The sequence below is a fragment of the Schistocerca piceifrons genome, chromosome 1, assembly GCF_021461385.2.
Source record: "Schistocerca piceifrons isolate TAMUIC-IGC-003096 chromosome 1, iqSchPice1.1, whole genome shotgun sequence".
In the NCBI taxonomy this organism is placed as follows: domain Eukaryota; kingdom Metazoa; phylum Arthropoda; class Insecta; order Orthoptera; family Acrididae; genus Schistocerca; species Schistocerca piceifrons.
The window spans coordinates 550,389,782-550,405,398 of NC_060138.1; the positions used below are offsets into that span (position 1 = coordinate 550,389,782).

At 40.2% G+C, this 15,617-nt stretch overlaps 1 protein-coding gene across 2 annotated transcripts in view; it reads right to left on the bottom strand.

The window, feature by feature from the left end:
• LOC124800482 (DNA replication licensing factor mcm5) overlaps positions 1 to 15,617 on the bottom strand; it is an 83,371-nt gene that overhangs the window by 13,874 nt on the left and 53,880 nt on the right. For both annotated transcript variants that reach the window (XM_047262998.1, XM_047262999.1), the window contains exon 8: positions 2,096 to 2,289. In XM_047262998.1, the coding sequence (XP_047118954.1) occupies positions 2,096 to 2,289 (194 nt within the window). The remainder of the gene's footprint in view (positions 1 to 2,095; positions 2,290 to 15,617) is intronic.

A 15,617-nucleotide genomic window follows, 5' to 3' on the forward strand; every position in this document is an offset into this window, starting at 1 on the left:
TCGAAGAATTGTGGTTTGGATGATGTCATTTCTGAAGAAGAATACCTACCAAACTTTATTAAAAAAAAAAAAAACACCACCACCAACCACACCACATACTGCCACAGCTTTCAGCGACAAAGAAAAGGCAGTGAAATATTCGTTAAACGTTGCAGGGAAAACACTTTTAAGTTACAGTGTGCAAAGGAGTTTTCGTTTCGTAAAATCGGAGCGTGGACTGTACAAATGGAAAATGAATTACATGAAGAAAGGAACATGCGCCAAACGGAAAACCAAAACCATCTGAACGAAAAACTGTTCGCAAGATTTAGAACCGCTCATGAGAGGGAGAACTACAAGACTGGGCCCTCCGAATTTTATCTGACACGAACACTGCTAATTTCCAGGCTTCGTTGATCTGGCTAAGCAGGTTCAAGAAATTGTACAGAATAGGAAGTCACAAATTACCAAGTTTATGTCGCATAAACGTGTGGAGCAACTGCCAGTGATAGATAATGCTATAGAGAAATTCATAACTCATGTAAAGATGAAACTTGCTGTTATCTCCGCAACTGCTCTTTATAACACTGATCAGTCCGGTTTCATGACAGAACTGTGTACACACCGCACGAAGTCAGCTCCCCATCAGTGAATGCAATAAAATATCCACGTATGAAAATGCCAGTGAAAAGTATGATTGGTTTACTGTTTCCACAACTGTATCTAAGAACCACAAGGCAAATTAGAACCAAAATTAACTTACAGAGTGCGTCCAAAAACCAACAGGGATGAGCATCAAAATCATGAGTAATCGATAGACCAACGTGCGCTGGATGCTAGGCGCTTTGTGAAACAAGGTTTTTTCACCTCAAGAATATGAATTTGGCGCCCCCCACCCCCTTCCTCATAGATACGGGCCCCCTGCGAATGCGTGAATCTGGCAGCTTGGGCGCGGCAGTAAAATTTTTCCCAGTTGCTCTAGCTGCTTGCTGCAACCGCTTACACAGCCGACAGCCACATTTCTGTAGCCAGAAATGGGAAAAGGTATCACTCATATGCCACTCAACTGCGCATGCACATGAGCCCGCTCGTAAATGCTAAAACGAATCTAATGTAAACAGTTGTGACGTCACGCTCATCGGAGGCAATTTGTTGTTATGAAGCATCTTCCTAAAGCCTTTGACACATTTTGCTGTTGGCAAACGCTTGTATGAGCACTGTGTTTTGTTGTAGCATATGGCACATTTCCTTGCAATTTATGTTTTTTTTTCTTCTCATTCACGTTTTATTGTTGCAGTATTATTCTGCAGTAGAGGGGTACAGTAATATCTTTTGTTAGAGTATCGATTCTTACCAGTCAAAATTACAAAAATTTAACTGAAAACTAAAACAACGAAAAATTCCTCGGAATTCTAAAAAATTTCCAGGTTTTTCCCGATCTCCTGGTTGTCCTGGGTCGTATACACCCTGCCTGCTCAAAGTCGACATTAATTTGCACTTGCTCTGTGCAGGCGCATATGGTGTCAAATAGGAGACTGTACCTCAGCCAGTAAAATAGGAGACTGTGCCTCAGCCAGTAAAATAAGAGACTGTGCCTCAGCCAGTAAAATAAGAGACTGTGCCTCAGCCAGTAAAATAAGAGACTGTGCCTCAGCCACTAAAATAAGGGACTGTGCCTCAGCCACTAAAATAAGGGACTGTGCCTCAGCCACTAAAATAAGAGACTGTGCCTCAGCCGCTAAAATAAGAGACTGTGCCTCAGCCACTAAAATAAGAGACTGTGCCTCAGCCACTAAAATAAGAGACTGTGCCTCAGCCACTAAAATAAGAGACTGTGCCTCAGCCACTAAAATAAGAGACTGTGCCTCAGCCACTAAAATAAGAGACTGTACCTCAGCCACTAAAATAAGAGACTGTACCTCAGCCAGTATTGCTTCAATGAACATTACCCTTTATCAATGTTCACCGGAGAATGTGCAAACGTTCACATCAAATTTCATCGAAATCCATGATTGTCAAGCAGGAAAATGTTCCGAAATTATGCAATTTGATATGGTATCTCCAGTGTTCAATATCTTACTATCAGAACTGAAACAAAATATGTGACTGCACTCACTGAGGAAGGGTCCCTGATTACAGATGCTGTGAGCCCAGCAGCAGAGGACCCTTTTCCTGATGTGTAAACAGCAATAGGGGAGACACGTTCCACAAACTTCAGCAACTGAGATTTAGCAGTACCAGGATCACCCAGCAATAGTATATTGATATCTCCACGCCGGGTCAAACCATCAGGCATCCGCTTTCTTGAACCTGTTGAGAAGAAAGGCAAATTTTTGATGAAACAATGTGAACAAGAATATGAAACATCAGTTGAAACTATATATCCAAAAAACAAAGAGGAAGAGAAGTTAGATAAATAGGCCAACTTGAGACACATGAAATGTTATTTAATCCTTCACTGCTAACCACTAAACATTTACTAACAAGCTCCAACAAAATTTTTGTCTGTATCTATCACGTGAAGCTTCTGAACACCCTTCACTAACTGGATTGAAGCTTCTGACTATAGTTATTTCTTACTTTCCAAATTATTTTTGGAACTATCACATATAGGAAACAGGATCCGATGAAAAATTTCTCAGTCACTGTCTATGACACTTTTCACACAAACAAAGTACCGCTGTATAATCTGAAACGAATGTTTCCAACAATTTATAATTATCTTCATCCATCAAAATATTATACACCAGAACTGTAACTTTCTTTGAAACTTTGCACAGAGTGCACAGATTTTGCTGTTATTTATCCTCATCAGCATACTTTAAAATGCACACACACACACACACACACACACACACACACACACACACACACACACACACGTATTGCCCATCGCTGGCCACTACGTTCTCCCATCTTTCGGATAGCATACGAATCCCGTGGCGGAAGAACTGGGAGTCTTTTGTGGGGATCCATGAATCGATTCAATTTTGCACTTGTTCATATGATCGGAAGTGCTGGCCAGCCAGACTGTATGCCACTCATCGAAATAGGTGGTATTCAGAGAGAGCAATGTATGGAGAATATGGCGCAGGGGGAGGGGGAGGGGGAGATAAGACTTCTCATTTCAACGTTTCCATGTAAATTTTGACGGGTTTTGCGACATGGAGTCGAGCACTGACCTGCTGCAAAATTACCTTTATGTGTGTATCGCTGTATTGATGCCGTTTGTGTTTCAGTGCTGGGCTTGAACGCATCAACTCCTTTTGATAACGATGTCCTGTGAGTGTCTTCGTCTGTTCTCCAGTAGCTACAAAAATGTTCTGTCTTCCACTGCCATGCCGGTCTTTGACATCAAAATCACCGTTCTTAAGGCATTGAAAACATTCTCTGCACGTTCTTCCACTAATAGTTCCCTCACCAATGGTCTTACCCAGCATTTTAAGAGCCACAGCCGCAGATTTCTTAATGTTAAAGCAGAAAATTAAAACTACCAGCAAATGGTGAGAAATGGGTACGTAAGTTGACGTACTTAATTGAGAATAACCTTATGATGCAATCACAAATCGACCAATATTTTTATGGCATTATGTTTACAGATGCCTAAGCTTGTATTACACCTATGACCAACCACCCGATCCCCACTTGCCACTACTGCCGTCTATTACTGAAACCTAATATATAATTCACCAAAATGTAAAGATACTGAGGGTATAAAGAATGTATGAACAATCTGATATAAATGATGCACTTCTTTTCCGGGTTTCCCCACAGTCCAGACCCAATTTCTTGGAAATTTCATTCTCAAATTAAGACCCATTTTGAGACTAGGCACCTACTTTTGGTGAGGAAATGCTCTCTTTGCTTGTGCTAGTCTGCACCTTGTATTTTCCCTTTGTCTGTCATATTATTTTGTTTCCCTGTAGCAGAATTCCTTCACTTAGCCTACAAATGTGAAACCAGTTTTCATGGCAAGTTTGTTGCTAATCACATTTCTACTTCTTCTCTATATTTTTGGGATTCTTTGGTTCATTCTTAATATGTATTCTGCACTCAGTAGACTGTTCACTTCATTCAACAGGACCTGCAGTCCATTCTCACTTTCAGGATCACAATATCACCAGCAAGTATTATTGTTGATACCCTTTCACTGAAAATTTTTATATCACTTCTGAACCTTTCTTTCATTTTCTTCACTGCTTCTTCAGTATAAGGAGAATGGCTGCATACCTACCTTACACCCTTTGTTGTTGTTGTTGTCTTCAGTCCTGAAACTGGTTTGATACTCTATACAGTACAGCTGCATGCCCTCGGGAAAAATTACGGCTGTAGTTTCCCCTTGCTTTCAGCTGTTCGCAATACCAGCACAGCAAGGCCATTTTGGTTAGTGTTACAAGGCCACATCAGTCAATCATCCAGACTGTTGCCCCTGCAACTACTGAAAAGGCTGCTGCCCCTCTTCAGGAACCACACATTTGTCTGGCCTCTCAACAGATACCCCTCCGTTGCGGTTGCACCTACTGTACGGCTATCTGTATTGCTGAGGCACGCAAGCCTCCCCACCAACAGCAAGATCCATGGTTCATGGGGGGACACCCTTTGTAATCCAAGCAAGTTCTTTGTCTTCCATTTGTATTGTTCCTTCCTGGTTTTTGTGTGTATTGTATATTTCGTTTCTTTCTCTATGGTGTTTAATTAATTTACTGAGAATTTCAAATCTCTTGCCCATTTAAGATGCTGAAAGCTTGTTGTGGTTGCCAAGGTGTCTTCACAAGTCGTGCACAACTGTCTTTGTGGTGCTTTACTTTCCCTAAAGCCAAACTGATCACCACCACCACCACCACCACCACCACCACCACGTGTTCTGCCCTAGAGCAAGTCTTCACATGTAGCTCTCCAAGCAGTCTTGTCATTTGCTACCCTCTGTTTTCTTATCATTGTTTTCTATCCTTACGCTATCCACCATCTAGTATCATCATCATCATCATCATCATCATCATCATCATCTTCTTCTTCTTCTTCTTCTTCTTCTTCCTCCTCCTCCTCCTCCTCCATTCACCATTCCTTCCATAGCATCTATCAGTAAACAATCTATTATCAAATGTGCAAGCCAATCCTATTTCCTCCTCACAATTACCTTTAAGATTTCTCTCTCTTCCTGACACCTCATTTATCACTTTGTCTTATCATTTTATCCCTTCCATCCTCCTCCAAATCACATCTCACTGCTTCCATTCTCCTTTCTTTCTTTTTCTTCAGTGTGCAAGCCTCAGATCCATATAATACCATGCTCCGCACTTTGCCAGTCTCTTCCTCAAGTCCCTGTTCTTGTACCCACATAGAAGCCACCTCTCCTCATATTAAATGCCTCCTTGACAATTTCTGTACATGTTTTCACCTCCTTATTGCATCTTACGCCTTCCATAATTATGCTTCCCAGATATTTGAAAGCATTAATTTTTTTCTATATCTTTTTAGTTGTTCTTACTTTTATTGCACTTTTTCCCGCATTTTATTGAACTAAGAGAGAGGTCTTACCTCACACCCCCCTCTCATCTGTGCTTTCCTCTACCATCTCATCTAATTTGTGCTCTTATGTTCTGTTGTAGGTATAGACTCTTAATCAGCCTTTTATCTCCATAGTCGACTGCATTCTTCCTTAGAAAGTCCATTAATTTACTCCACTGTTCTGTATCAAAGACTTACGTTCCCCAGAGCATAATGGAGCAGCCAACCGTACTGGTGTCAAGGAGCTGTTTTCCTGGAAGATGACAGATTCGCACCCTCCCATTGGCATGATGAAAAAGGTATCGTGATTTGTCAGATAATGCAAAACACTGCCACTGCACCGAAATGTCCAGAGCCATTGATCACTTGCCCATTTCAGACCTAGTTGCCAATGTCACGGTACTAACATTGGAACACGCATGTGTCATCAGTTGCGGAGGCCCATTGTCAGGAGTGTGGTACACTGTGTGTTCAGACACACTTTTACTCTGCCCAACACTACAGTCTGATGTTAGTTCCGCCACACTTCGCTGCCTGTTTTCCGTATGTCTAGCTTACGACACCAGACATCTGCAATGAGGGGTGGTCGCACAACCCCATGATGTCTGGATGTGGTTTCAGTTTCGCCAAGTGTTAAGAGGCTCTCCACAGCACTGTTGAAACACCCTACAAGTCACCCAATTTCCGAACCTCTAGGCCATCACAATCTGGGTCTACCTCTTCACCTTCACCTGTCAGGTTTTCCATGAAAGCTTTCTTGACACTCCAAGTTTCTGGCATTCTCTGTACATGTCCTGCCCATCTTACTTCTTCCTTGCTTAATTTTAACAACAATATCCATCTGTCCAAAAAGTGTTTGTAGTTCTGCATTTGTCCTTACTCTCCAGCCATCTTCCCCTCTCACTTCTCAAAAAATCCTTCTTGGTATCTTTCTTTCTCATCTCAATAACCAGTTCTCCTCCTTTAGCGTCAATACCCAGCCTTCTGATCCATATATTACTATAGGTCTTAATATGGTTGTGTATATTTTGATTTTTGTATTCCTACTAACATTATTGGAATTAAATACATTCTGCAAGGCAAAATAGCAACGATTTCCACTCACTATCCTTTCTTGAATTTCTACTGCTACTTTATTGTCCTCCGTTATTACAGAATCTAAATACTTAAATGTTTTCACTCTTTCATATTCTTTCCCATTCATTACTACTGAATTCTTTTGTCCATTTATATTGGGCTCCCCCATCACCATATACTTTGTTTTGTTTATGTTTACGTCTAAACCTACTTCTCTTGCTGCTTCCTCTAACTTATCGTAGTTCTCCTTTAGCGCCATAACATTCCTTGCCATTAAAGCTACATCATGCTCATATGCTACCACTTGAACTTGTCGATTAAGTATTGTTCCTCCTGGGTTTATCAGCATTTGCCGCATCACCTTTTCAAAAACTAAATTAAATAGCATTGCAAAGATCACATCTCCCTGTTGTAGCCCCCTCTGTACTTGGAATTCACCAGACAGTTCCTGCTCTATTCTTACTTTACACACTGTTGCTTTCATTGTCATTTCTCTTAAATTGACCGGTTTTAATGGTATTATAAATTCTTTCAGGGTCTGTATACTTTTCTTCCTGTGTAGGCTGTCGTACATTGATTTTAAGCAAGTGTACAACTGACATAGTTGCTTGTCATACTCATAAAACTTCTCTAGAACTTGTCTTAATAAAAATATCTTATCCATCATGGATCTGTTCCTCCTAAATTCAGCCTGATAGTCCCCCAATATCCCTTCAAGACTGGAGGCTAAAATTTTACTAAATATCTTATATGTTACTTCCAAGAGAGATTCTACAATAATTGCTACATTCTGATTTGTCGCCTTTTTTATGTAACGGGCAGATAATTACCATGTTCCAATCCTTGGGCATTACCTACTTTATCCGTATTTCCCTTATCAATTCATGGAGTGCCGCCTCCATTTTCTTTCCCCGATATTTTAATAATTTGGCCTCTATGTCTTCTTCTCCTGCTGCTTTATTATTTTTCAGGCTCTTGATAGCATTCTTCACTTCCTCTAGCTCTGGTACTACTTCCTCTTCCCGATCCTCTACATCTAACTCTGATTCCCATTCTGAGTCCTGTTCCCTTTCATTCTCAATCACAGTTCCTTCTTCTTTATCCCCTTCTTTAAAATCAAGCAGTTTGGTAAAATACTTTCGCCACCTTTCAAGGACTTTGCTTTTATCTCCAATTAGATTTCCGTCCTTATCCTTATAGAAAACTACTAGAGGTTGGAAACCTTTCTTCAAATATCTTTTTCTTTCATAGAACCTTCTGATCTCTTTATTGTCTCCCATTTCATCCACCTGCTCTATCCTTCTCCTTTCATGCTGCATTTTCTGTACCCTACTAAGCTTATCCGCTCTTTTCCTCTTTCTCTGTATTCTTCTGCCGCTAACCTCGTGTTCCTTTGCAACATTCTCCGACTCACTTCATTTCTCTTGTGTATTACCATTAAGCATTCCTCATCAAACCACTTAACAACCCTTTTGCATTGTTCTCTCCCCAGTATCTTTTCTGCAGCTACGCTAATGGCATTTTTCAACGACTCCCATTTAGTTTCCACATTATCTTCATTCCTAGAGTTTCCCCTGCTTCCAATATCTCTTCTGGTTTCTACCTATATTCTTCCTGTGTTTCTTTCGTTTGGAGCCTTTGTATATTATGTTTCATTCTTATCTTATTCCTTTGGTTTCTTACCAAATTATCTTCTGCCTATATCCAATTCATACTAAGTAGTGGTCTGTGTCTCCATCTACCCCTCTGCAGCTGCTAACTTCCGTAATATTTGATGCATGCCTTTTGTCTGAGTACATGATCTATTTGGTTTCTTGTGTTTCCATCTGGTGATACCCATGTACATTTCTTAATATCTTTCCTTGGGTGATAGGTGCTTTTTATTATTATGTTCTTCCCACTGGTGAAGTCTATCAGTCAGATCGATTACTGTCATTGTGTTGGCCTTCCTTTCCTATTATGCTTCTATATACCTCTTCTTTCCCTATTTTTGCATTTAGGTCTCCAAGTATTATTTTCACATCATGTCTTTGAATTTTACCTATTTCTTCTTCCAACTTGGCATAAAATATATCCTTTGCATCTTCATCTGCCTCCTTCGTAGGGGCATAGACATTCACTATTGTAACGTTAAAAAATTTTGCCCTTAGAGAACACATTCTGTCACTTATTGCCATAAAACTAATTACATTAGCCTTCATAGACCTACGTAGAAGGAAACCAGTGCCATAAAGGCCTGTATCTCCACCTCTATACATCATTAAATGTTCCCCCGACACTATCATTCCTTTCCATCTAGTTTCTTGTGTTGCTGCTATTTTCACTTTATACTTATCTAGTTCATTCCCAATTTCTTGTAGTTTGCCAGGCCTCTTGAGTGTCCTCACATTCCAGTTGGCTATCCGAATAACCGTGTTCCTTCTCTTAAACCGCTTTTCTCGCCAATGTTGTCAACAGGCAATCCTTGCTGTTCCGAGGCACGTGTATAGTATCCGCAACAGCACTTTTTCCCGGAATGGGGTTGTTAGCCTCACGCCCAACCCCCGACTTGGAGGACCTGGATTTTTTTAGGGTTTACTCCCCAGGACAGTTGGCTTCCCTACGCCTAAAGAACCCCCCAGCCCTACGTTGTGGGACACACTTGGTCTGACTCCTCCATCGATACCAATCCGGCTTACCTGTTCCCCATTGTGTTCAATAGTAGAATCCCTTCTGCATTTACAATGATGACAACTTTGCTTTTAAATTCTTGGAAAGTTAATTTGAATTTTCAGGGTGCTGAATCCTGCCTTTCGATGATCATTTCCTTTTTTATTTTTTCATATTACACCTGCACAAATTTTTACTTCAACTCCTTTGCATTTTCTAAGTTACTTACATTGCTGTGTTTCCTCCTTTCCTTGTACAGTTTCATATTTCCTTCTTTCACCATTCACCTGAAGTGTTTCTTCTGTCACATGTAATTTCTTCACAATTACTTTTCTTATAAATATAGGTCCACCCAGTATCTATGACTAGTGCTTTTAAACACGTCTGTTCATTAACGTAGTACCTAAAGCCTTCAAACGTGCACCACAATTGCTCAATAATTCACTATGCCACTTCCTTGTACCTTGGTTCTTTCTGAGGAGTTTTTTAAACTTCTATTCTTGCTCAACACTAAATTACAATCAGTATCATCATATCTGCTCCTCGTTATGTCAACCAATCCAACAACAGATTTCAGAATTTCCGTCTCACCATGATGTAATCCAGTTGGTATTTTCCTATGTGCCCTAGACTTTTTGAAGTATACCATCTCCTCTTCTGATTTTTTGAACCGTGTATTTGTTATTGACTGAAGTTTTTGTAGAACTCTAAGGTCTCTCCCCTCTCATTTCTACTGTCAAGATCTGTATTCTCTGTAACTGCGTCCTCTATTCCTTCTACCACTATACTGCTCCCCTCCACCCCCCACCCCCCATATTAATTGTTGGTCATCTTCCTTTAAAATCTGAGTTATCTACTCAGGTGTCTCATATAATAAATCTCATCATGTGTATACCTGAACTATAGTCTCTGGCACTGGTTTGGTGTTGATTGTGATAAGAATAATCTTATCACTGAAATGTTCACAGTAAACTCACTCTTTGCTCTACTTTCCCATTCATAACCATTTTCTGCTGCTGTTGGTTATCACCGTACATTTGCCTTAACATAAATCTTTATCTTCTTGCCATTTTCCCTAACTGATTCCTACTACATCCAGATTGAGCCTTTGATTTACCTTTACAGATTTTCTAGCTTTCTTAATACATTTAGATTTCTGACAATCCAGGTTCAGACTCCTACAGTGTTATCCTTTAATTCATTTCTCCATATTTTGCTCAAGGTCACCTCTCCACTAGCAGTTCCCTTCCAGAGGTCACTATGAAGGTAATCTGGAATCTTTCATCGATGCAGAGATAATAATGACATTAATCAGATGAGAACAAATCTACAAGCTCTGAAATATTAGGGGTGTCCAGTTAAAAGGTGGCCTGTCAAGGGAAGGAATTGTGATTCAAGATACAATAGAGCCGACAACATTTAATTTCACCAGTAATGTCACGCAAGTCATTTATGACAGTAAAATACTGTGAATTTGGATATAAAAATACTTCAGGTCATTCCTTTTGAGCAGAATGGAAATGTGACATTTCCGAAGCTTATAACAAAATCAGTCAGAAGACTGAACTGCGAGTCCAGAAAGAATAAACTTAAAAATTCAGCAAAAAAGCTAACATTTGTGTTTCTTTTTAAGGTAAAGACACCAATAAAATTTCAAATTTAGCGTGTGAATGAAAGGCATTAACAAAGCTTAAAGAATTCTTCTATATATTACACAAATAAAAAGGCCAAAGGGAAAAACCATACACAAGTAGTCATTATGGTCTGAGGTGGGTCAATATGCAGAAAAAAAGTCAAAAGATAGTAAAACATGGTGGACATTTGCAGGGCATGATGTGTCACTTTGGTTATAGTTTCATAATGAACAACTGCCATGGCACATTACGCAAATCCAATAAAAAAACAAAATTAGGTTTTGGAGAAAAAGACTTTAGTTCATTAATAATTAAAAGGGGCTGATTATGATTACGGAAGACAGGAGGTGTAAGGCAACCCACCCCTCCCGCACTGACACACATTTTCAATCTCTTACACATGTTAACTTCTGGTTGGTTGGTTTAAAAGAGGTCATCAGTCCCTCATTTCAATTAAAATAATTCCGTAAGGGTGGGAGTAAAATAATCGAGACATACAAAACACAGCTGGAAGAAAGGAGAAAACCACAACAATGACAGAAGGGCAACAAACACTAAAAATGGACAAAATCAGACAACAAAACCACAGAGAGACACAAGAAACATGGAGAAGAGATCAAAACAAGAGAGAACATTACCATGGCTGACTGACCATGAGAATAAAATGGAGAAGCCAGCCACTCTGCAACACATTAAAACCTCCACCCTCAAAGCACTATGGTGGAGGCCACAGAGGGACAAAGGACATGCACTAAAACTTACATCAAATGATAAAACCCACCCTCATGAATAAAACGTAAAACTACAGCTGCTGTTGAGGCACTGTCACCAAACATCGAAGGTAGGGTGCTGGGAAAGTTAAAATTCTACTGCAGAGCGGTTAAAAGTGGGTAGTCCAGCAAAGAGGTGGACAAACGTCATTTGTGAGCCACAGCAACACTAAGGTGGGTCCTTGTGACAAAGAAAGTAATCTTGCATTAGCCACATATGGCTAATGCGGAGCCAGCAGAGGACAACTGATTCCCTGAAAGAGGACCGCAAGGAAGACTTCTACATAATCGTACTCTTCTTAATGGCACGCAGTTTGTTGTGCGTGCTGTTACGTCATTCCGTCTCCCAAAGCCGAAAACCCTGCAGCGTAAGACAGAATGTAGGTCAGTTTCAGAAACGCCCCTCCAGAAGCAGTTTCTGGGTAGCCTGTCTGGCCAGCCTGTTGGTGAGTTCGTTGCCTAGTATTCCGATGTGTCCTGGGGTCCACACAAACGCCATTGAACGACGGGACCATCCCAGGTCATAGATGGACTCGTGAATAGACGCTACCAAAGGATGGCAAGGGTAGCACTGGTCAATAACTTGTAGGCTGCTCAAGGAGTCAGTACACAGGAGAAATGACTTGCCAGGGCATGAGCAGATGTGCTCAAGAGCAAAGGATATGGCCGCCAGCTCTGCAGTGAAAACACTGCAGCCATCTGGCAAGGAATGCTGTTCAATATGTCCTCCACGAACATATGCAAAGCCTATGTGATCATCAGCCATCGACCAGTCGGTGTAAACCACTTCCTGGCTCCGGTACATGTCAAGAATTGGGAGGAGGTGATAGAGGGCTGCAGCATTAACAGAGTCCTGAAGGCAATGCGAAAGGTCCAGAAGAATCTGCGGCCTAGGTGTACTCCATTGAAGTATATGTGAATGGATCTCGAGGAGAGGTGGTAACGGAAAGGACTCCAGTTCAGACAGAAGGGACCAGACGTTTACCGCAATTGTAAACCCTGACCTGGGCCACCAATGCAGTTGACTTCTGCACATTGATTCTGGTAAGCTGAAATATGTCATATGAACCATCCTTAGGGAAGTTTCAAAGGTTATCATTATGAATGAAGCCCTACCCATCTATTTGGTTTACAACAGTCAGTTGATCAAGCAGCACTTGTATTTTGTCTTATACAATTCTGGGCAATAAGATCATAGACACTTGGCGGAATTTCAGAGGGAAAAATTAAAATATCTTATCTGTCAACTCAAGTTGGGATTACCGGTCACACTTTCAAAACAGATGTTAACACAAGTTTGATAAGATCAAATACACTGCCTTTCAGAAAATTCTTATATTATTTGGAATGTCTTGTATTTTGAGTTTCACAATATTTGTAAACATTTATGACACTTTGATAAATGTATGCTATTTGGATCTGCTAACTATACAGGGCTATTACAAATGATTGAAGCGATTTCATAAATTCACTGTAGTTCCATTCATTGACATATGGTCACGACACACTACAGATACGCAGAAAAACTCAAAGTTTTGTTCGGCTGAAGCCGCACTTCAGGTTTCTGCCGCCAGAACGCTTGAGAGCGCAATGAGACAAAATGGCGACAGGAGCCGAGAAAGCGTATGTTGTGCTCGAAATGCACTCACATCAGTCAGTCATAACAGTGCAACGACACTTCAGGACGAAGTTCAACAAAGATCCACCAACTGCTAACTCCATTCGGCGATGGTATGCGCAGTTTAAAGCTTCTGGATGCCTCATGGTTTAAAGTTTACGGCCCCTTTTTCTTCTGCGAAAAAAACGTTACAGGACACGTGTATCTGGACATGCTGGAAAATTGGCGCACGCCACAACTGGAGACCGACAGCGCCGACTTCATCTTTCAACAGGATGGTGCTCCACCGCACTTCCATCATGATGTTCGGCATTTCTTAAACAGGAGATTGGAAAACTGATGGATCGGTCGTGGTGGAGATCATGATCAGCAATTCATGTCATGGCGTCCACGCTCTCCCGACTTAAACCCATGCGATTTCTTTTTGTGGGGTTATGTGAAAGATTCAGTGTTTAAACCACCTCTACCAAGAGACGTGCCAGAACTGCGAGCTCGCATCAATGATGCTTTCGAACTCATTGATGGGAACATGCTGCGCTGAGTGTGGGAGGAACTTGATTATCGGCTTGATGTCTGCCGAATCACTAAAGGGGCACATATCGAACATTTGTGAATGCCTAAAAAAACTTTTTGAGTTTTTGTATGTGTGTGCAAAGCATTGTGAAAATATCTCTAATAATAAAGTTATTGTAGAGCTGTGAAATCGCTTCAATCATTTGTAATAACCCTGTATTTCATTTCTTCACACTTACTTGAAACTTAAGATCATCATCACACGACTACCACGTTAACGCTAACTATACTGTGCTTATAACCTGAATTACAAGATCTTAATAATATTTGGCATTCCACAAGCTGATGTTTACTACATACCACCACCTAAAACCTGCAGGAAGTCACAGTACTAGGTTCTTGAAAATGTTAGTTTAAGCATAGTATTAGCATATACTCATATTCTGAATGATTATCTGAAATTGTTCAAAATGTGCAGTAACTAATTGAACATTACAATAAAAAAGCAAACAGTGTATATTTAAACCTTGCTTCACAGTTGGTACCAGCAATATAAAAGAAACGTTTTCTATTATACCACTATGGACACTCAATTGACAGGCTAACACATTTATTTATGAATAACTAGAAGTAATGTAGGTTGATTCTTACAAAGGAGACAGCAACCAGCCACTATTAATAATGCTATTTAAGTAAATAGCATTGTAACTGTTTTCGAACTTACAAGTTGATCATCAAACGGCTGCCACAAGATTCACAAGATGCACTTTACATAATCGTCAAGTTTTCTATTTCTATTCTCCCACTGTAGCAAAATATTCTTGGTGTGCTGGTGCCCTACAGTAGAAAACAATGTTAGAAGCGCCATATGTGAACATAACCAACCTCCACACGATGTAATACAGAGTAAACAAATAAGTGAGGTTAAGTGGTTATAGTACTTACATCGAAAATTCCATGAAACTTTGTTGCAGAGTTGCAGGATTGTATTTTTGAAATATTGCCAAGTATATGCAGCACTTATATGATTTGCATATCACCATATTGTGCAAAGCACCGCCCGCCCGCCCGCCCCGCCCGCTCGCGCGCGCACGCACCAAAAAGTATTTGCCAAATGTGAAGTTGACACAAAGATGGCAGTTTCATAATATTGTGCTATATCCAGGCACAGTGTTTACATAATACCTTGTAAGTAGCATTAACACAAACTGATTACTGCATCTGTCAACTTTTTCTGCAATGTTATATGCTCATAATGTAAGGTTTATCTGTGTGTTGCAATTGTTCATGATGTTACATTTACTCTTTATAAACATTCATACTGTGAAATCAAAGTAATCTATATATTGTAATATCTGAGAGAGAACATCTCTGGCACTGTTGTATTTGTGAAACTGCCGTCTTTGTGTCAACTTCACATGTGGCAAATACTTTTTAGTGTGTGTGTGTGTGTGTGTGTGTGTGTGTGTGTGTGTGTGTGTGTGTGGTGATATGCAAATCATGTAAGTGCTGCATATACTTTGCAATATTTCAATAATACAATCCTGCAACTCTGTAACAAAATTTTGCAGAATTTTTGATGTAAGTACTATAACCACTTAACCCCACACACTTGTTTACCCTGTATTACATCATTTGGAGGTTAGTTATGTTCACATAGGGTGCTTCTAACATTGTTTTCTACAGAAGGGCACCAACACACCAAGAATATTTTGCTGCAGTGGGAGGAAAAAAAAAAACTGATGACTATGTACAGTGCATCTTGTGAATAGCCGTCTGATGATAAATTTGTCAATTCGAAACCTGTTATGGTGCTATTTACTTGAATAAATAGCATTATTAATAGTGGCCATTTGCTGTCTTCTTCTT